At 41.8% G+C, this 23,403-nt stretch overlaps 3 protein-coding genes across 4 annotated transcripts; 2 read left to right on the forward strand and 1 right to left on the reverse strand.

Moving 5' to 3' along the window:
- Positions 1-1,671: 1,671 nt before the first annotated feature.
- On the reverse strand, positions 1,672-9,938 carry LOC124641323 (protein Rae1). 2 transcript variants are annotated; one of them, XM_047179383.1, is made up of 7 exons: positions 9,915-9,938; positions 3,827-3,919; positions 3,654-3,731; positions 2,901-2,996; positions 2,716-2,787; positions 2,169-2,651; positions 1,672-1,834 (listed from the first exon to the last, which is right to left on the reverse strand). In XM_047179383.1, the coding sequence occupies exons 2-7, from the start codon at positions 3,860-3,862 to the stop codon at positions 1,751-1,753; spliced, it is 849 nt and encodes a 282-aa protein (XP_047035339.1). In that variant the 5' UTR covers positions 3,863-3,919; positions 9,915-9,938; the 3' UTR covers positions 1,672-1,750. The 2 variants fall into 2 exon arrangements, with proteins under 2 accessions (XP_047035339.1, XP_047035338.1); XM_047179382.1 differs by lacking the exon at positions 9,915-9,938 and adding an exon at positions 4,182-4,605.
- Positions 7,221-9,352, forward strand: LOC124641324 (SOSS complex subunit B homolog). The gene has a single exon (XM_047179385.1). It carries the CDS (start codon positions 7,522-7,524, stop codon positions 8,080-8,082), a length of 561 nt encoding a protein of 186 aa, XP_047035341.1. The 5' UTR covers positions 7,221-7,521; the 3' UTR covers positions 8,083-9,352.
- Positions 9,939-16,851: 6,913 nt separating the features above from the next.
- LOC124641629 lies at positions 16,852-22,628 on the forward strand. Its single transcript, XM_047179784.1, has 2 exons — positions 16,852-17,767; positions 22,606-22,628. The coding sequence occupies exons 1-2, from the start codon at positions 16,852-16,854 to the stop codon at positions 22,626-22,628; spliced, it is 939 nt and encodes a 312-aa protein (XP_047035740.1).
- The last annotated feature ends 775 nt before the right edge of the window (positions 22,629-23,403 follow it).

The following is a 23,403-nucleotide window of genomic DNA, read 5'->3' on the forward strand; positions in this document are numbered from 1 at the left end:
GGTGATAAAGATAAATTTATTTTGCAAATATGGGTACAAAAGTAAATGGTGTTATAAAATAAAAAAATTCTGCCATATTTTGCCATTCGGCGTGCAAACATTTACAAATTGTTGACGTTACAAACTAAGCAGTTAAATTATGCAAATCAGTAGCATTAAGTAAAAACTAGATGAAATTCTTAACATAATATAAATAGAGTAAAACAATGCTTAATAGGTACTTAGAGTAACTAAAGTTCGGCCATTCAGAGAATGCGTTCCTGACACGTCGCGATTGAACTGACGACGTAACTACATTCATTGATTATTGATATAATAATGTTGTTTTAATGCTCCTCAATTGTTAAAACGGTAAACAACCAGCAAAAATATTTTTATCGTAACTGCAACGCCATTGCAAAGTTACGTCGTCAGTTCAATCGCGACGTGTCAGGAACGCATTCTCTGAATGGCCGAACTATAGCAACTAATTGAATGTCTTTGTCAGACAGAAATTCACCTATATTATAGTATGCTTTGGTAATTAAATATTGCTTTAACTTATTTTTAAATATTTTAGTAGGCAATTCTTTCCATGACTTAGGTATATTATTATAAATAAATGATCGGAGCCATGCAGAAGACACTTTTGCGCATTAAAGTACCTAGTCTTAGCGGTCTGGAGACATAGTCGGCTATTGTCGCGTCTGTGTCGTGGAACAGTATCGGCAAGTCGTTTAAAACGGCTCGGGTTCGACTTTACAAACACAGCCACTTCCAATATATACACACAGGGTGAGCAAAAAAAATCACGTTTGTTGTATGGGAGCCCCCAATATATTTATTTTATTCTAGTTTTCATTATTTGTTATTAGAGCGGAACACAAATACATCATCTGTAAAAATTTCAACTATCTATCACTAGACGGACAGACGGACAGAGCGAAAACAATAGGGTCCCGTTTTACCCTTTGGGTACGGAACCCTAATAAAAAATATCTCCTCATTTTGTCAGTATGTACATATTTTATTTAGCTAGACAAAAACATAAAAGGGATAAAATAGAAATAATATGCAGGTTTGTACATTTTTCTCTAAATTAAAGAAGTCGTCGGATATCGGCATGACTCTCCCGATTATTATTGTTGACGGTAAGATGCAGGTCAGTCGGTCGGTTATTGTGACGCTTATATACGTCCATGCTTTAGGGTACAAATAAACAAGTTTACTTTTTATTATATAAGAATAGATTAGAAACTTGTGTATCTCTCTCTTAATGCTCAATCCTTCTCCATGTGAGAGGAGGCCTGTGCCCAGCAGTGGGACGATAAAAAGGCTGTAACAGTATCTCTCACGGAAGTCACGTCCGTCTGCCGTCTTCTGTCTCTCGGTCATTGACCTGTTGAGGGTTAATCGTTTTCCAAATCAAAAAAAGTGCACAATGCCGCTAAAGCTTTTACTTCTAAAAGTTTCCCAGAAAAATATAAAATAAATCATGAACTACAAGCAGTTGATTGGTATAGGGTGAAACCGCAGGGAAATTATTTGAATACTAACCATTTTAATAAGACCGATTGTTTGCTTCAGCAAGATTAATTAACATCTGCCAGTGCTCGGTCTATATACAGGTCATTAAATCAACCGTCTCGTATAAGTAAATCAAAGAATGTAATAATAATAAAAAAAACGAAATTGAGATGAATGTTGTAATACGAATAACAAGTATAGGAGTAGGACGCGCGGTGCAGCGTGCGCGGTGTGCGCGGTGTGCTCACGTGGAGCGCGGCTTGAGGTCCTCGTAGCAGGCGCGCAGGTAGATGTAGTTCTTCTTGGCCGGGTTGAAGTGCTCGTGCCCCTGCCGAATGCCACGGTCAGACAATCTCACTTACATCACACCTAACGATATTATAAAAACGCAACTTGCTATGTGAGTATGTTTGTTACTTCTTGCGTAAACAGCTTAACAGATTGTGATGAAACTTGGCAGTAATATTTCATACCCTTTTTTATCCTGACCTGATGACCATTTGGGAAGTATATCCTATCAAACATAGCTAATTTCGTAAAATTGGTCCAAACATCTCCGATTAATCGGTGGAATTGAGAACCTCCTCCTTCATAGTAAGTCGGATGATTCGACAAGAGTAAGCGTAGTGTGAAAAGCTGAGATAGTGAGGTGAAGGAGTAACCTTGGACCAGTCGTAGCCGACGGCGTAGGCGAAGATCTGGCCGTTGTGGTTGAAAGCGCACTTGGTGAGCGGCTGGTCCAGCATCTCGGAGGACTTGAGCCTTGTGCGCGCGTCCTTGTCCCAGAAGGAGAAGGAGCCGTCCGAGCCCACCGTGGCCAGCGTGCCGTGCGCCGGGTGGAACGCGATGTCGTTCACGGCGTAGATGTCCTGGTAGCCCGACGTGTTGGCGGGCGGCCGGTGGCACTTGAACGTGAAGTTGTCCTTGGGGTTGGTGGGGTTCACGTACTGGATGGCCACGCGGCCCTCCACGCTGCCCAGCGCGAAGCCCGTCGGCTGCTTGGTCTTCTTGTCGCGGAAAATGGCGATGCAGCGGTGCTGGTGCTTGAGCGGCGACTCGACGCGCTTGAACTCGCCCGGCTTGCCCTCCAGCGTGTAGAGGCAGATGCCGCGGTCCGCCGTGCCCACCACGGCCATGGGGTAGTCCTGCGGGCAAGCGAGCTGTAGCGGCGGCGCGGGGCGGGCTCGCCTTCTGCCGCCGCCTACTTACCACGTCCGCGCAGTAGCAGCGTTCCGACAAGTTCATATTCATTATGGGCACGGCGCTTCTGGTGTCCCAAAACTGAAATTATACAAAAACCTTACACTTGTGTGATTGATCATCATGTTATTAGTAGACGAATATCATACGTCGTCGCTCCTCCTGCAAGCTAAGATACAGAGTGGAGCGTATACCTTGAGCGTCTTGTCCCACGAGGCCGTCATGAGGCAGGTGTAGTTGGGCGCCTTGATCCAGTGGCACGTCTTGACGGGCGCTTCGTGCGCAGCCACCTACACAAACGCAAACACATACATTTTTATACATACACTAGTTTTCGCTCACGGTTTCAACCGCATCCCGAGTGAACTACTTAGACCCCATCCGTCCTTTCAAACGTCCAGCTTTCAGTAGTGCAGAGTTATAGTTATCCTTAACCATTTTGTCATCATGTAACATTGCGCTCCCCGCTGCGCAAGAAGCAGCAGGTGGACGACTAGCTACGTGCCACATTGCCGCACTTGTACTCAGAATTTAATTGATAAACGCTTTCCAGTTCCGCGAGAATTCTATTAGTTCTTATGAAATCTATACCTATCTTCTATTTATATATTAACAAATATGGCCACTTTTACTTGCAATTGTATAACTCAAAAATGGTCTCACCAATCCAAAAAATGTTTAGGTCATACTTGATTATTGTGGTGTTTGCTAGCATGACCTGAATGCAGATCTGCTCAATAAACTGACTTGACTAGCGACTTAACTATTGCATTGGATTCATTTTTAATCTTCACAAGACTATCTAGTGCAAGTTATAAGATAATACAATGACATGACGAGGGCACTAACTACTCTATCCTACTTAACCTCTCACTTCCAAATATTTGTTCTCAACATAGCAGTAATCTTCAGTCCCAGTTAATTGCTACATATTTAGCATAAGTTACCTGCATTGACTGATTAGAAGCCAGGTCCCAGCACTTGACACTCTTATCAGTTGATGCCATGAAGATTTTACTTCCATCCTGAAAATCAAAACATTGAAATAAAGCACAGCACAAACACATGAACAGAAGTTCTAGTTTCATTAACATGACATGCAAGTAATGCCTGTACTGACATCATGCCATGCTACATCTAATATGGGGCCGTCCATGGTCTGCACTGCCTTGGGTACTGTTTTGCCCGACGCCTCCACCTCCCAGCAGCGCACCTGCAACAACCAATACATTCCTGACAATAATATTCATAAATCACTTTGTTGGTAAGCAAACAGTGTTGCCTCCCCTGAAGGAGAATAAGTAGATCTAATAGTTAAATTTAACATAAACAGGTTCAACCAGTTTTAAATGCAGCGCTGTATGGGTCTACTAGCTGCACTATGATTATATAGTGATAACAATGATAAGAACTTATATTTAAAACATTACAAAACCATGAATGGTGGTTTTATCAGCATGGTGGAGATGACTCACACGACAGTCCCAACTGCCGGACACGAGGAACGTCTGCGGCAGCGACGGCGGAGAGAACTCCAGCGCCGACACCGTGTCGTCCGGTGGAGACGTCACCTCCAGGTCCTTGTTGGGGTTGCTCGGGCCTCCGCCCAGCTGGTTAAACATCTTAACGGCCTTTGTGTTTACCAACAGATCAGATATGGATCGTAACAATAGCAAGCCTGCAGGCAGGGTACACGCAGCAGCTGGCCAATGTGATAAGGAAGCGTCAGAAGCAAGACGAACAAGTAAATTCACGATACGTTATGTACTTTCTGTCCGTTTGAGCCAGAAGTTTTCCGTTTGTTTTGGTTTTACACAAGTTTTAGGTTAACAACTGCAATACTATTGATTAAACTCAGTTGACAGTTGCTGTCAGTCAATGTTACCAGGCGAGTAATTTCAATTACCCATAATTTAAGAAAGAGATTATTATACATGTACAATAACAATGGGCAATAATTTAAATCAAAATCTAATAACTATTTAAATACTTAAAAAACCGGCCAAGAGCGAGTCGGACTCGCGCACGAAGGGTTCCGTACCATCCAAACTAATATTCTATAGGTACATATGTATTTATCGAAATCGAGCAAAAAATCACGTTTGTTGTATAAAATATTTATTTGATTCTAGTTTTCAGTATTTGTTGTTATAGCGGCAACGGAAATACATCATCTGTGAAAATTTAAACTCTCTAACTATCACGGTTCATGAGATACAGCCTGGTGACAGACGGACGGACGGACAGAGGAGCGAAAACAATAGGGTCCCGTTTTACCCTTTGGGTACGGAACCCTAAAAACCACTGTATTCAGAATCTTTAATAATAATTTACTCTACGCTCAATAAGACCCCTGCCTTTGCCATTGCCTGTACGTTTAAATAAGAAAATTTACTAAAAAAACTCCTCTGAATTATATATACGTAAACACGAGGGCGGCAAAATGGTCTCCCACCCTGACGCTACACAAGTATAATATGTAGTATACTTCTTAACCTACGTCGCGTCGCTCGGTATTAGGGCATGCAATACCACATAAAATACCATTTAAAATACCGGTAAAAATAATATCTTACTTAATATCTACCGGTTTTTTTATTTTTTGATAAAATATAGCAACATTTTTACCGGTAATTGCATGCCCTAGTTAGTCGGTGATTGACCAAAGAGTAAAGTAATATATAGGGAAAAGAGAGCCCACTCACGTGTTATTCTTGCCACCCAATTTGACAATGCGCCATCTTTCTCTAAATTGGCCCCGAACTACCTACATAGCTATAGCTATAAAAATATTATAATAGGCATGATGACAAATTTTTAAATACCTTTGTATGATGTAGGTATACGTCTATTTTATATGAAAAATTATTAATTTTAAGAAAATGCGAAGTTTTTTTTATCAAATAATTGCATTTTTCTCTGTCCACTTTGAATCCGGCGCGAAAACGCTTGTCAGTGTCATGTCGACACTTGTGACGTCACGACTGAAATTACAAGACGCAAGTAAACAACGCTCGTGCAATAATTAAGTTTTTTGTGTTATTAAATATGAATTCGAAAGTGCATAGGTGTTGTGGGGTCCCCCAGTGTAAGAACACATCCAAAACAACTCCTGATAAGTTATTTGTGTACGTTCCTCACAATAAAAAAATACGAAACAAGTGGCTTAAACTTGCAAGGCGAGATTCAAAAGCAATATTGCCCAGGGTACAACTTTATTTTTGTGAAGATCACTTTGATGTAAGTTATTACATAGTTCTCTAGATTCTAACATAGAAGTTTTTTTAATTAAACTAATACACTTACATGGAAGTTTTTTTTAATTAAACTAGTATACTTACATGGAAGTTTTAACATTTCTAAATTCAGCTGAACAAAAATCTTTATTTGATGCCAAAAACTCTCCCAGCATTATGATATCAATTCTAGGCAAATTAGCGCTGTTTGCCTTGATAAATCCGGGCTCCATAACTCGTGTTATACACAATTAATTAAATAAAAACAAAGATCGCAGTGGAAGTTCACAATAACGAAATGTGACGTTCGCGCGCTTTCGCGCGAGTTGTTTTGAGAAATGACGTCACGAGCTCTGATTGGTGTTCAAGATATCATGGCGGATTGCCTTATTTCGTAATTTTGTTTTATAAAAATACATATTAATCACATTATTAATAAAGAAAACAATGCGCGTTTTATATTCCAAGCTTCAAGTTTAATTTAATAAATATATTATTTTAATGATTTTTGATTACTGTCATCATGCCTATTATGATCGGTTTTGTTAAGTTACTTGGAATACTAACACCAGGTCTTTTTAGATGAAATTTGATATTTGTGCTTTTTTAAACCGTATTTAATTTATTCGCCTATTTTATCTTTTTTTAAAGTGTCTAATATTTTCCTCATACTTTTCTCTAATTAATATTGCATAAATAATTTTATCATCATCCTCCGAGCCTTTTCCCAATCATGTTGGGGTCGGCTTCCAGTCTAACCGGATTCAGCTGAGTACCAGTGCTTTACAAGAAGCGACTGCCTATCTGACCTCCTCAACCCAGTATCCCGGGCAACCCGATACCCCTTGGTTAGACTGGTGTCAGACTTACTGGCTTCTGACTACCCGTAACGACTGCCAAGGATGTTCAATGACAGCCGGGACCTACAGTTTAACGTGCCATCCGAAACACAGCCAATGGTGTCTAAGATATACTTAGAAAGTACATACAAACTTAGAAAAGTTGCATTGGTACTTGCCTGACCTGGGATCGAACCCGCGCCCTCGTACTTGAGGTTGGTCCTTTACCCACTAGGCCACCACGACTATCTATAAATATAAATAAATAATTTTATATTAACAAACAAAATCGATTATAGTGTAGTGCCATCTGTTGGTAATTTAAGGTATCTTTTAGATAGTAAATAGTTTCCGGGCCAAATAAAAGGTGGCGACTCTTCGTTTACTTAGCTGTCAAAATGTACGGAGTGTCCCCCCCCTGGTGATTGACAGTCGGTATGTCACAGTCACTGTATGTATGAGACAGCGAGACAGCACACCAATTTGAATTGATACATGACAGGATAAAAATAATGCAATGCAGTTTTGCAAGTAAATCAAAGTAAATATACAAAATAATACAGTCGTTATAAGTATATTACAAATTAAGGTCAGTGGGTCTTAGGGGTGGAGTGCTAGTACTAAGCTACTTCTTTACAGGTAAGAACCAAATGAGTATAAATAAGTAGCGCTCAGCCGTCACCGACGTGGGCGATTAACAATAATATTCGCTGTGGATTTAGCTTAAACCAATAAGTGCAATGAGCAACATACAGTTTGTTCAAATAAAGGACTTAAAACCTGGTATGAAAAATATAAATGCTGAGTTTATAGTGCTAGAAGTGGGTCCACCGACTCTGACGAAAGAGGCGCGTGAGGTGCGTACGCTGCGCGTTGCCGATGCCACTGCTTCTGTAAACCTGTCCGTGTGGGACGAGCCCGGCGCGCTGCTGCAGCCCGGAGACATTGTGCGTCTGACGCGCGGCTACGCGTCTCTATGGCGCGCAGCACTTACTCTATACTCGGGCAAGTCGGGAGATATACAGAAAGTGGGGGAGTTCTGTATGCTGTTCAACGAGCAAGTGAACATGAGCGAACCACAGCCGGCTCCCCCGGCCGCCGCCGCTGGCGCCCCTGCCGCAGCGGGGGACCGCTCAAACGGGGCGCACGCGCCGCTGCGGGCGCTGCAGGCGCCGCCGGCCGCCGCGCCGGCGCACGCCGCCAAGCCGGACCGCTTCGCGCCGCCCGCCGACCTGTCCGGCAAGCACGCGCACAAGACGTACGTGCGCGGTCGCGGCCACCAGCGCGGCAATCGGAGGTAGCACCCGCACCTGCCTTCCTTCAGTGCCTTCCAAGACAATGGGGCATTCATTGTGGCTTAGTGTGTTAATAACCAGACTATTTGCCTGACGTGACGCCTCAACTCATACTCCATACTCTGTTAAAACTCAGTAAATGCATAACGTTTAACCTACTCATATACAAAATGTTATTTTTATGTTTTGTAGACTTAACTTTTTTGATGCCTACCCTCTCTCTAAATTCTTTGATGTAAAGCCATAATCAATGATAATGTAAATTTAAGAAATAGCATAATGTGACTAGCAGTTCATATTTTGTAATGACTAGCTACTGAGTGACTAGATACTAGCTATTGAGTAATGATTATTGTCAGCTAGGCTAATAGCTCCGGGTGCACAGAGCAGGCAGTAACGGCACTGCTTGTGGTTGCCACTAGTGTGTCATGTTGTTATTATTTGACAATCCTAACTGCTCCGTGGGTTGCAAGTGTACTTTAATGTTTGACTTACAGAATTGGTTTCAGTTAAACTTGCTCTATGTTGTCCAAAGTGATATTAATGTGTGCCAGTAAAATAATTTTCTCTAACCAAAACATTTTACTTATTCTGAAATACAAAATACTAGTGGTTTTTTTATACTTCTAAAATGCTTGGTTTCATTATTCCATAATTCTGTTAACACTATGTTGGTATGTACAGTAAATTTTATGGAACTCTACTGGGTGCACAGAGTATCTACTGGACATGGTGAAACCTTTGGAGAAAGCCAATAATTTATTGTACTGTTTAATAACACTGAACTGTTACTCCTACCATGATATTTTTTTTGACTTTTCTACAGCGAACTTTAATTATATTATTTGATTGTTAGAGAGGGATTCAAAATAAAATGTTTTTTCATATTTTACCTGGATTAACAGAGGTGTGATCTTATCATTTGAAGTTATAATGTTGTATAATATGAATTGTAATAACTTCTGGAATTAATGAAACATATTCAATATTAATTGTATGTATCTATTTTAGAATTTCTCGCTAACAGTCGCAGCACTCGCCATAAGCTTGTTGTCTTTTGACTGTACAAAGAATTGAAGGAAAGATTTTAAAAACTTTTTTAAACTTAAGAGACTTGTTGTTGTACCCATATTACAGAAATTATATAAATGTTGAAAAACATTATAACAACCTAGGTACTTGAGAGTTTTTGTACATTAAAACTTTGATTAAACTGTCTTGTTGTATAGTTTCATTGCCTGACTATGTAAATAAATTGTTGTATAAACAAATAATACTTAAACTCGTTTGACTATTATCTCACCCTGAAACCTAACCAACATCATCTTTCGAGTTCTGGGAGAACAGCGTTCTGAGCGACAGGGGTGGTTTCGCTGAGGAGCATGTAGTGTGTGAATGTGAGGTGTACCGTGCGTCCAAGAAGACTGCAGCTGGCCATCGAGTTGGTCGTTGGCGTTATGTTTGGGCTTGGTAAGTCCGATGCGAAGCTTAACGCCGCTAAGAGGGAGCAGCGGAAGGTCGTCGCAGCCGACGAAGTTTCTCTAATGTCCCGACGCGCACCGAGTCAACTGACCTTGGACGGGGTGGACTTGCTCCTGAAGGTTGCCAACAAATCTGGCTGCCTGAAAGGCTCGTTCACCCGTGACTTGAAAGAGGCTGCATTATATTATAAAGGGAGTACGAAAGGGAAGTAAGTAGGTACATAAGGGGAGCACATAGGTATGGGGAAAAAATTAAGCAAAATTTTTTTTTTTTTAAACCCTCGACGGTAAAAACTTATTGAAAAATAATAAAATAGCAGCGTTTTACCTGAAATAAAACGCTTATTAAATACTTACCTTATTTGAAGCTTACTAGTTTGAGATAGGCACCTACGTGGGGTTAGGGGGAAACTCGCCTCTGGGCCGCGGCCCAGATTACACGGTATAACAACAGTCGGGAAAACTGGTCCGAATGTGCGGGCCAGATTACTATGTGAATAAAGTGACGGAGGTAAGTCGACCCATTGGGACTTAATTTCATAAAATCCGATAGTTGTGAAATTTTTCACAGCTCAAAATCGTCAGGAGGCAAAAAGACTTAGATCTTTTTCATAATTTTCATCATAAATATAATACTTTGTCTAGATACTGGACTCCTAGTAGCTAATATAGACTTCGTTAAATAATGAAGTTCCTATAGATACTTAATTAATAATCTCAATTTATAAGTAAAAACGTAAATATGGAAACATTGTTTCTTTTTATCAAAATTTTGTTCGAGTGTTACAAGAAAAAACAAATCCCCTTTTGGCAACAAGAGTACTTTTGTAACACTCATTTATGTTGACATTGGATATGTTACAGTAAGATTACAAACATCGTTAGATTACAATCTATCTCGAGAGATTGTAAACTGTCGAATTATTGTGAACCGTAACATCTGATTGCAATTTAACGCATTATTTTTCGCTATATTATAATCTATCGATGAGAAATTGTCAAATTGTCAACTGTCCGAAAGCTCTCTCTGATTGGTCAGTCTTTTTGTAAGATCGACCAATCACGACCAGCCGTTCTGTTCCCATGGAGTTCCCGTAGAGTTAGGAATGAAATAGAGGTGTCAGTTAAATAAAATAAATGCTCTTCAAAAATTCTTCAAGTATTAAATTTATATAAAAATAACTCTTATAAAAATACAGTTAGGTATTTTGTCTTCAAATACAAACTAATATTTAAAAATAAAATAAAAGGGGTGCTAATTAAACAGGCTTCTTTTTAATATCATTATTCGCCCCCAAAAATGTATGTTGCCTTCTAAATTACTAAGTCAGCCACAATTAATAAAGCGTCGAGCATCTAAATAATACTATCTTAGCCACGAGTTATCTTCCACTCTAAATACAACTCAGCATGATGGTTATTTTTTTGCATCTAAATTTGTAGCATGCATTCTAACAGTAAACTTCTTAAATACTATTAAATGACATCATAAAAATATTTATTAACTTCTAATTTTTTAACTCGTACCTACTGAGTTTTTTGTTTAAAATATAACACATCCCATATTAATTGACCCAGCATGGAAGTAAGCATGCAACATGCAGCAAGCATAACTTCTGTCACGGCTCCGGCGCTGCGGGGCTCCGGCGGTCCCATGCGAGCTTATCGTCGCAGATGGTTTTCACGCTCACCACCGCAGCTTCGGCTTGCTCAGCCGAAGCTGGCCAGCCTCAGCCGCGGCGGCGAGCGCTGAAACTACCTGCGCCTCAGCTCGCAGGCCGCCTCGCCCCTCCGCGCCTACGCGGTTTTGAATTGCACTCTAGGGGTAGGGCAGACAAGACTACGTGGAGTCGGTTTTGCAGCGATTCGTTTTCGTCACTAACTTCAATTTTTAATACAATTTTTAATTGTGTGTAATTTGAGTCTTAAAAATTAAGTACAATTTTTGATTTTATAAAAAATTAAACCGTCACTTATTTTTGCACGTCAAAGAGCTGTGACAGCGGGAGTTGCAAAGAACATTGTCTTTTTTGACGTTCTACCAATCAGCGCGCAAGATGCATTCCGTTCTACGCCAGTTGACAATTTGACCGCTCTACATCGCTCTCGATCTTACAAAAAGACTGACCAATCAGGGAGAGCTTTCGGACAGTTGACAATTTGACAATTTCTCATCGATAGATTATAATATAGCGAAAAATAATGCGTTAAATTGCAATCAGGTGTTACGGTTTACAATAATTCGACAGTTTACAATCTCTCGAGATAGATTGTAATCTAACGATGTTTGTAATCTTACGGTGACAGATATATTGACATCAATATAAAATAATATAAAAATGAATCGCAAAATCTGTTGGTAAGCGCATAACTCAACAACGCCTGGACCAATTTGACTAATTCTTTTTTGTTGTGTTTGTTATTGTCAGGAGAAGGTTCTTATGAAACAAAATAGGGTAAAGTAGAGAAGTCAGTTGACGGGAGCGAAGCCGCGGGCAAAAGCTAGTTTTCGATAAAATTATGAAAAAGATCTTTATTTTTTTAGCTCCTGACGATTTTGCGATGATTAAATATGTAGGTATAGGAACTAAATATGCAACAAAAACTTTAATGGGGTTTTTTAACATGCACACACATATTCTACATATGTAAATATCCCACTATCTCCACTAATCTAGATATTAAAAAAAAGTAAAAGTAAAAACTATGTATCAAATATCTATAGGAACTTCATTATTTAACGAAGTCTATATTAGCTACTGGGAGTCCAGTATCTAGACAAAGTATTATATTTATGATGAAAATTATGAAAAAGATCTAAGTCTTTTTGCCTCCTGACGATTTTGAGCTGTGAAAAATATCACAACTATCGGATTTTATGAAATTAAGTCCCAATGGGTCGACTTACCTCCGTCACTTTTTTCGCATAGTAATCTGGCCCGCACATGCGGACCAGTTTTCCCGACTGTTATTATACCGTGTAATCTGGGCCGCGGCCCAGAGGCGAGTTTCCCCCTAACCCCCTACGTGTTTTCCGCTTTTATCTCCGTCCTTTTCTACCCCATATCTTGCATCTCTCTCGCACACCGACCAGTTTCACTCCCCACCAGGCAGGAGGCGACGAGTGCTCTCGGCGGCCACAGTTCGCATAAGGTAAGTATTTAATAAGCGTTTTATTTCAGGTAAAACGCTGCTATTAAATTCTTGACCGTTATTTGAAGCTTACTAGTTTGAAACGTGTTTGTTATCGCCTGGTGGAAGTGGACGCCAATGTGAGCAAAAGCACAATGAAATTGTGTATGTAGATAGGTACTTAGGTACACGAGTAATCACATGTAAAGTTATCGGCACGGATATCGAGCCCTGACCTTCACCTGCGCAGAAGCGATTTACTGCCTTATTGCCTTATGCGTACGGTGCACAAAGCGATCCCCACTCCTCCGCCGAGAGCTCAATATCCGTGCCGGTAACTATAAGTATGTGTATTGCGTCCTGGAATAAAGGTCTATTAGTAATAAAAGTTAACTATTACTGGTACTCAGCTACATCCTGTTAGACTGGGCTCGGAGGATGAGTAATAAAAATTAAAAGAGAGATACAAGAACAAAAGCAAAATTGATTTCATTTTCTAATAGTAATTAACAAAAACATTGCGATACTTCTTAATAACAATAGTAACAAAAATATAGACATTAATCAGCTGGATTAATTAAATAATTGAGATAAATTGCTACTTCTATTAGTGGGTATCATTTCCCTTCTGTAAAAACGGGCAAATGTATTGCCTGATCGCCAATTACCCTTGGCTAATATATCGTCTAAAGGTAGATTGTCAACCCAGATTTTGACGCTACCGCCGAGCGGAAGCTTCCTGGGGTTGTAGTTATTCCTGCCTCTTTTAACAATGTCTTAATCCACCCCGCAATCATCGTTCGGGTGGCTGCCTTTGGTTGGCCTCTAACGGATATAAATAAATTTGAGGAATTAGCCAATGTCCGTCTATCTTCTAACAAGGCTTTAGTCTTTCTGAGCCAATACACTGGACTTAGATTTATATTTTCCTGATTATCCATCAAACTACAACCCGACTGCCTATGACTAGAACTGTCGGTCTTAGAGCCAAAGACTGGCCATAAGATTAAATTATCTTTGTTGTCTTTGAAATGTTCTGGTTCTATTGCAAGCAAGGAAAGGTCATGGACTCGCCTTCCCGAAACAAGCTAGCAAAAGAAAGAGCAGCAGTGTGCCTGGAAGTTGCAAATGGATTATTCTCGTTTACTGCACTTAAGTAGGTTACCAATTGGTCAATATTCCAGATGGACGGCTTCTCAGGGAACAGGTTTGCTCAGCGCTATTGATTTTAAAATGTGTCCGACTAGAACGTTTGAACTTAGCTCTCCAGCGGTTTCTGCATTGCATAGTGTAGCTATAACTGACTTGTGTAATAAAATAGTATTGTATGCTAGTTTATTTATTATCTGTAAGTCCGCTAAAAATTGGGCAAGTATAGGTCCAAATAGGGATTCAAGTATTCAAAGGATCCAATTTCATACTTTTCGCCCCAATTTAACCATCGACTCCAAGCTAATTGATAAGTGTTGCGTGTGGATTGAAGAAGACTTCAGTCGGAGAGATTCCTTGTCCCCCCCCCCCCCCCACACTTCCATATTTCCAGTGTCATTTGTTCGACCTTGGCAGGGGGTATTCCTGTTGCTGTGTCTATCGGTTTCTGGTCGAGGTACATCAGTGTGTAGGGTACTGCTAATGATCGGGACTTCAAGTCTGCTCGCCAAAATACCTGGTGCCACCGAGGAACTACTATGAGATAAACTCCCGTTCCTGAATCGAGATGACTGAGGACCTTCGGTATAAGGTAAGATGGCGGGAATACCCATGCTAGCGGGTAAGTCCAAACTTGAGAAAAAGGCATCGTGGAACCCCGCTTTCGGATCCTTCAGATCTAGGGGCACGTAGTTCACAACTATGTGTCCCTGGGCTCGCCTCGAGGCAAATAGGTCCACTGCCGATACAAGATGCCACTCCGGTGGAGCTTTGTGTCGGGAGAGATGGTCTGCATGACTGTTGTATAGGGCTGGTATATGATTCACGACGTGATAGATTTGATACAGCTCGAGATAACTGAATACTTTGTACGTCAAGTTCGGTAGGCTCCTTGATCGGGTGCCACCTTGATTTCTTAGATATGACACCACAGTCCCATTTTTGCATTGAAAAATGGCGGTTGATCTCCTTAGCAACTCGCCGTGATTTTCCAGATTTTTTAATACTGCAAGCATCTCTTTCAGATCACAGAGAAAGCCTTTTTCTCTCTCGTTCAGTGAACCCATTACGGGAGTTCCGTTCAGTTGTGCCCCCATCCTACATCGGAGGCGTCCGTGGTTATAAGGTGACAGGGAAGTGGCGTATGAATATCCAAGGTTTGGTGGCAGCTGACCAGCCACCACTTTAGATCTGCTAAGGCATCTGCTGGTAGGTTCAACATTGCTATACTCCATTCACCGAGCCGTGAGCCCAAAATGTAACCAAAGAATGTGTTGAAGGATACTCCTTGTGGCCCTTACTGGCCACATACAATAATAATCTGCCACATGTATTGGCTTGTTCGAATTACTGTCTTTGATGTCAAATGTCTGTGACATTGTGTTTGTGCTATATTTTAATATATACGTTATTATCGGCACCCTGCAACTCTGTTTCATTTTCCAATTATTATTTATACATATATACAACTAAAAAATGGCATCAAAAAACTCCTCATCGCTGCCCACCGGGAGTGTACCCAAGAGGCTGGCAGCATTGCCACGTTGGATGGCAATGCTTAATTTTTGACCAAAATAAAAACCAGCCTTTGGGTCACTTGAAGTGTCAGCAAGTCGCTTTGCCAGATCTTTAAAAAGCAGATGAGCACTTGGACCCCACGGCCCGAGGGTTTCAACCCCAAACGGCTCAAAGGTATAGTTACCAACCAGGGTGCTATATTTGCGGCGTTTGAGGTTCTCTGCAGCCGCAGCAGCGGAACCAGCACATCGCGCCGAGCTAGGAAGGTGAGATGGTGCAAGAGTATCGACACAAGTCGCGTCCCATACTAAAGACCTACCCATCTTCCACGGGAACAACGACATACCGTCTGGTCTCTTGCCATCGTCGCGTGCCAGACCACTGGGTTCTAATATGGCTGGAACGCCTACGGCAACAAGAGCACGACGGATTATGTCATTGATATTCGCATGCCGTGCAAATCGTCCCGCGCTGCGGCTGCACGACAAGCCGTGGTGTCCAAGGCCCCTGACAGCTTCACCACAGTGGCAGCGGTGAGGAGAGCAGCACGGAGCACCCAAACGCAAGCAAACAGCAAGCCGGAAAGTGGTGTCGTCAAACAATGTGCCTATGTTTGACGACGGAAGTGCCAGAAGCCATAGACCCGACTCCCATTCGCCCACAGCCAGAAGGCGCGCTCGCTCTGCAGAAGAAATTGACGTATTTAGCAGATTATTCCGTATAACTCTGCAGAGCGGCTCATCCCACTGTCTCTGGGAGGACGGGTTGACGGGTGGATCAGTATTCGGGCAGGTGATTTTCCAAGCCTCTACAGCCTCAGTCAGACATGGTACCTCGCAATTGGCCAGTGTGATAGGAAGAATTTTCCTGGTCAATTGCTCAGTACCATGGACGGAGGATATAAAGGCCGGTAGGCTAATACTTGAAATTTTGCGGACGCCAAGCCCTCCCATGCGAACGGGAAGAGTAGCCTGAATCCAGGCTCGGTCGTCCAAGGCCACATTTAAAATTGATGTTAATGTGTGTTTTCCAATTGGTTATGGGCCCAGAAAGCAAGTAAGCCCAGAAATGCCTTGCCGATAAGCAGAAAAATACATATACGTATATATATTGTGAATTGAGATTTTGTTTTCCGATTATGATGACGGATGTCAATAACTGTCCGTCAGGTTCCATTTTTGGAATAAAAAAGCTCAACGGAGCAGAAGGATTCCAGGTTTGGAAATTCCATGTCAAAAACTACTTGGAGTGCAAAAACTGGTGGGTGGCTGTAGAAGCCGACGAAATTACTCCTGCTCTGAAAGATGCCGATCGACAAGCACGAACAACGATATGTCTGCTGTTAGAGCCTGAGTGTTTTGCCTACGTATATGAAGTGAAGACCGCGCGTGAGGCATGGCACAATCTGTGTGCCGCATATGAAGACAAAGGCTGGGGCAGACGAATCGCGTTGCAGCGTCAATTATGGTCCTGTAAGCTAGAAAATTGTTCAAGCATGGAACATTACATATCCAAAGTGATATCCATAGCGCAACAATTAGCTGCTATTGACGCTAAAGTCGCAGATGATTGGATCATTTCCATTCTACTTGCTGGGTTAACTTCGGACTACAACCCGATGGTCATGGCAGTAGACAACAGCGGAAAAGAAATCAGCTTAGAGCAAATAAAATCTAAACTGCTGCAAGAAGCGAATAGACAGACTGAAAACAAATCTGGAGCTGGTGAGCATGCGCTTCTTTCTACACAGAAACAGGCAACAAAACAAATTGCTCGGAAGCCAGTGCGCAAATGCTTCAAATGCCATAAGCCGGGACACAAGGCATCTGAGTGCAAGCAGATCCATGCTAGTGTGTGTCTGAGTACGGCGGATACGAATACCACGAAGAAGAGTGGCTGGTATGTGGATAGTGGTTGCTCAAACCATATGACTTGGGATGCCGAAAAGTTACGTAACTTGCAGAAGGTCAATAGTAACTTTAAAATCAAAGTGGCCAACGGAGAAGATATATCAGTTGAAGGAAGAGGAAATGCTATACCAAGTATTAGCCGAAGTTCAAATTTAACATTGGAAAATATTCTTCATGTTCCTCAACTATCCATGAATTTAATATCAGTGAGCGATCTTGTAAAGAAAGATTTCTCGGTTAATTTTGATAAAAGAGGTTGCACTATTATGAATAAAACCGACCAAATAGTTGCGACTTGCAATGAGGTTGACGGAATTTTCAAATTAAATGAAAAAGAAAAATATGTCAACTCGACATTGTCAGAAAAACCTCTGTCAAACCTATGGCATAGAAGATTAGCACATTTAGGTAAAAATTATATGTTGATATTAAAAGATATGGTGACTGGTATGAGTTTCGACAATAAACAACAAATTGAGCCATGTATTCTATGCATCCAAGGTAAGTCAAGTAAAAGCCCGTTCAAAAACAAAGGCACACGAGCAGAACAGATTCTTGAATTAGTACACACGGATATCTGCGGTCCAATGGAAGAGCCATCATTTGCTGGTTCTTTATATGTCGGAGGCGTCATCAGGATGGCACTATCGTCCGACATCAGTTAGGGTAATCAAGCAAAGAGATAATTCAAAGAAACTCAAAACTCAAACAAACTCAAAACTCAAACGTTTATTCAAATTAGTCAGAACAAAAGACAGCCCCCAAAACGCCCGCCCTTCGCCACTTCCTATGTGTTTTGGCTGGGGAGAAGAAGTGGCGGAACAAACTCCCCAGCAACACATGTCTCTCTGTTAGGTTAGAAGAACCATTATAATACAAAAATCACAAGACTACAATAAGTTTAGGTACTACAACGCTAAGCAATAACACTGGGTACACTACACGTAACGAAAGGCAGTAACGCGACGACGCGACGAAGCCTCGACCAAGACTCGATCAAGACTGAGCACCGCGGACGCCACGCTGACCGCCACGACTCTGCCAAGCGCGCCAAAATGTTGTTTCACCGGTAACGCCACCAGAGGGCGCGCTTGTGTGACGTTTAGTGTCCGTACTAATGACAGTCTCCGACACGGCCAACGTCCTCGTGTGAGGTAGGTATCTGGAACAAGAATTCACGGAAAGTAAGACGTCCTTTGTTCGGCCTTCCTGACCAAACGTTGGGAAATGAAATCGTAAAATGAAAACAACAAAATTTATTCTCATTCACATTTACATTGTCATAACTCAAGAATCTCAGCATTTAAATTACAAAATCAACATTCGAACCAACTTAAAAATCGTTTGATCAAATTTAGTATGCAGTACTCTCCACCTCGTCTAACAATTCATTGCCTCAATCCGGCAAAACCAGCGGGACCTCCATCCGGTACCCGAATTCAACACACACAACATATCACATTGCCTCTGTCCGGCAACTATGGGACCTGCTCAATAATTCAAAGTTACAACATTTTCTAATTGGTTATCGTGAAGTTTGTCTGGTCAATTTAAACATTTTCAATGAAATAGAATGCTTTCACCTTGTGTGATGACATGCGATGTCCTGGCCTGTCGCAACTCATACGGCCTCCATGACAAATCCGGGGGAGGATGACGCTCCAAACAGCAACTGCAGCGCACCTCGCCCACCACTCGACTAGTAGACCTCGTCCTGTTCTCCAGGCTCGGTTCACCTTAGATGTTATCTGTTAAGTCAGAAATGGAAAGTGCTTAGGCAACCGATCAAATATTGACAACATATGGGTCAGCAACAGACTACCACAATGGTAAGACCCAAAAACATGTTATGGGTTTTAAGAATACCAATCACAATTTAAATGAAGAAACTAGTTACATTAAATGCTAAGCACGAAATCAAAGAAAGATCGAATTGCTAGTCAGACTCAACTCGTAAATTACTAAATCATTACAGCTACGGTTGTCATTCACATCAACGCCTTCTACTCGATAGGCTTCACATAACTGTCGTGTCCCTTAGCAGAGCTCACAGCCCATCCTGGCCTCCTAGGGACCACAACCACAACCACAGCGACATGACACCAACTGTACCACTGATGTATACGGGTCTCTTCCTGGTCACCCCGATGCCGTCACACAGGCCAACGAGTCTCTTCCAGGTCACCCCGATACCAATCATAGGTACAGCTTAACACAATGAAATTACTGAGAAGGTGAATGTAACACCTTACCAAAAATCTCTAGTCTGATGCACAATTCAATCAAATGACGCAAAACTGAAATATTCTAATTCGAGGTTTTAATTGATAAACAGAAACCAGGTAATCCCTATGACCAAGCATAAGATACACACTTCAGCCATCCCTGTGACAAGTGTTCAACGGCAGTCATCTCTATGACTTCCAACTTAACAGTCAATAAACCCTGTGATTGAAGCGCAACAAACAAGCATACACACATTTACGTGCTCTCCGATGCACGAGTGAATCAATCATCAACATCTAGACTGTTTTGTGAAAGTTTCTAAAACTCAAAGCGATTTCGTCCCGACCCGGGAATCGAACCCAAGACCTCGTGTATAGCAGTCACGCTTGCGACCACTAGGCCAACGAGTCAGTTAAACAGTACAATGTACAATGACAAGCCACAATAAAATTGGATTGATCTCACCATGTTTATCATTCAGGCGTCTCTTAACATCTCTGTGCATAGTGCCTTGTGTATGTTCATGCTGAAATCCGGCGCGCAGTAGAATCCAGGCGTCGCGCTCGCGGACGCCACAGCGACGAACTAGCAGACTAGACTCCTTTCACTCGAAGCAGGAGAGGCTCACGGGATTATCACATGCAAAAGAAATCGGAAATCGGTTAATTTTATCACAACATTTTCATAACAACGATGACAATATTGCTGTCATGGCATAAATCTAATTTCACTGATTGACGATTTTCCCAACAATGCAATTCATGAAGGTCACGTGAACAGTATGTCAGAACATTATCACATTCGAACCCAGGCGGTTCATAACCGACAATAATCAGCGAGACAAACTACCTCTCATGTTTATAAATGTCATATGACAAATAAACACAAAAATAAACCAAAAATTGATCGGTCTCACCGGGTTTCCACTCAACGTGCGTGACGATGCGCACATCGCTATAGCGCGCAGTACAGCGAGGCTTTTGCGGACGTGAAGCCACGTAGATGCACGAGCACCAACACTCGGACCTCACGATGACACGTTGGGCTCCTGGCAGGCAACTGGGATGCTCCGCAGTAATTTTGTCGCCAGATTGCACAATAACCACCGTCATTATTGAAACATGAAAAAACCGGCCAAGTGCGAGTCGGACTCGTGCACGAAGGGTTCCGTAAATTACAGTTAAATCAACCTATCTCAAAAACTATAAGAGATACTTTGATCAAACCAAAAATCGTTGAAAGAGTTAATTAGCATGCATCACCTCTATTTTTTTTAGAATTTTATACCCCGTAGTTATAAAAATAGAGGGGGGGGACATACTTTTTACGACTTTGAGAGCTGATATCTCAAAAACCGTTCACTTTAAGAAAAATGTTTTTTAGAAAACTTTATATCATTTTAAAAGACCTTTCCATTGATACCCCACACGGGTATGTACATCGAAAAAAAAAATTTCATCCCTCAGTTACATGTATGGGGGGCCCCACCCCCAATTCTTTTTTTTACTATTTAGTGTCATATTTTTGTAGCGGTTCATACAACACATATTCCCATCAAATTTCATCACTGTAGTACTTATAGTTTCCGAGTAAATCGGCTGTGACAGACGGACAGACGGACAGACGGACAGACGGACATGACGAAACTATAAGGGTTCCGTTTTTGCCATTTTGGCTACGGAACCCTAAAAAGACAGATTCAGTTAATTTTCTAGCATACCCTCAATAACTAGCTTGACATGTAACAATGGAAAACGATACCATTACCATAACCGTGGTTACCATACTTGTACCTTCGCTGAAATTCTTAATAAATCTTCTACTACAAACTCCATTTCAAATTATCGACGTTCCATTTTTTTTTTAATCCAGATGATTCAAAGTCCACTTACATCGTTAAATACACACTAGCAAAATTCATATAGCAAACCTTACTAACAAAAGTCAAAAACTAAGCTCAATTCAACAATTTCCGTCAAGACAACCTCTCCCCGGCGTCTGATAGCGATGACTCAAGACATCCTCTATCCGGAGTCTGATAGTCACCATTTCAAGACAACCTCTATCCGGCGTCTGACAACAACGACTCAAGACATCCTCTATCCGGAGTCTGATAGTCACCATTTCAAGACAACCTTTATCCGGCGTCTGATATCTGCGACTCAAGACATCCTCTATCCGGAGTCTGATAGTCGACTTGCCCTTCAAGACAACCTCTATCCGGCGTCTGACAGGCACACCTAAATAACCATTCCACCGAATAACCACTTAGGATTCTTCCTAGTGCTTACCTAGATCGATTCAATGTGATAGCAGTATCGTATCAGGCGTTACAATTTTCACCACTACAATTTTTACACGTTCACATTTTGAACACGTGACCCTGTGGGCATTCGGATTACATCCCACTTCTGATGTCGGAGGCGTCATCAGGATGGCACTATCGTCCGACATCAGTTAGGGTAATCAAGCAAAGAGATAATTCAAAGAAACTCAAAACTCAAACAAACTCAAAACTCAAACGTTTATTCAAATTAGTCAGAACAAAAGACAGCCCCCAAAACGCCCGCCCTTCGCCACTTCCTATGTGTTTTGGCTGGGGAGAAGAAGTGGCGGAACAAACTCCCCAGCAACACATGTCTCTCTGTTAGGTTAGAAGAACCATTATAATACAAAAATCACAAGACTACAATAAGTTTAGGTACTACAACGCTAAGCAATAACACTGGGTACACTACACGTAACGAAAGGCAGTAACGCGACGACTCGACGAAGCCTCGACCAAGACTCGATCAAGACTGAGCACCGCGGACGCCACGCTGACCGCCACGACTCTGCCAAGCGCGCCAAAATGTTGTTTCACCGGTAACGCCACCAGAGGGCGCGCTTGTGTGACGTTTAGTGTCCGTACTAATGACAGTCTCCGACATATATATGTTGCTATTTATCGACGATTATACGCGCAAGACGCATGTTTATTTTTTAAGAAATAAAAGTCAAACCTTTGATAAATTCCGTGAGTATAAGGCGGAAGTAGAGAAGGAGACTGGAAAGTCGATAAAGTGTCTTCGATCTGATAATGGTACTGAATATTGTAATCATGCCTTCGACAGGTTCTTCAAGTCTGCTGGTATAAAGCACCAAACGACGGTTCCATATACGCCTGAACAGAATGGCGTAGCTGTGAGGGCGAACAGATCGATTATGGAGAAAGCAAGAACGTTGCTTAGTGAGGCGAATCTAAGCAAGAAGTTTTGGGCTGAGGCAGTACGTACCGTAGTTTACTTAAAGAATCGAAGCCCCACAAAGGCTGTCACAAATAAAGTACCTGAAGAACTTTGGTCCGGTAAGAAAGTAAATTTGAGTCATTTGAAAATCTTTGGATGTTTGGCGTTTGCATTAAAACCGAAGCAGAAAAGACAAAAGCTAGACATGAAGACTGAAGCGTTGACTTTTATTGGTTATTCTGAACTTACTAAAGGTTACCGACTTATGCACCCACAGACTGGCAAGATAACAGTTGCGAGGGATGTGAAGTTCTTGGAAAATGTTTTTCCTGGTGATGGTACGAAGGTGACGAAGAACGCAGTTGTTCCTTTGTCCCTTGAGGAGGAACGAACTGAACCTGCGGTTTTGGATGTATCTCCTGACGATCATTCAAACGTTGAAGAAGATTTTCAGGATGCAGATACAGGAAGTACCGAATCCGCTACGAATGAAGAAGCGAGTACAGAGACGAGTATAGAACCGAGATACAACCTGCGTACGAGGAAGCCGGTTGATTATACAAACGCGTGCATCAACGCTCTCGCAGCAAATTGACGGCGATCCGATGACCGTGGAGGAGGCACTAGGTAGACCTGATCGTGCACTATGGCAGAAGGCCATGAAAGATGAGCTGCAATCGTTGC

The sequence above is a fragment of the Helicoverpa zea genome, chromosome 22 (assembly GCF_022581195.2).
Source record: "Helicoverpa zea isolate HzStark_Cry1AcR chromosome 22, ilHelZeax1.1, whole genome shotgun sequence".
Classification (NCBI taxonomy): Eukaryota; Metazoa; Arthropoda; class Insecta; order Lepidoptera; family Noctuidae; genus Helicoverpa; species Helicoverpa zea.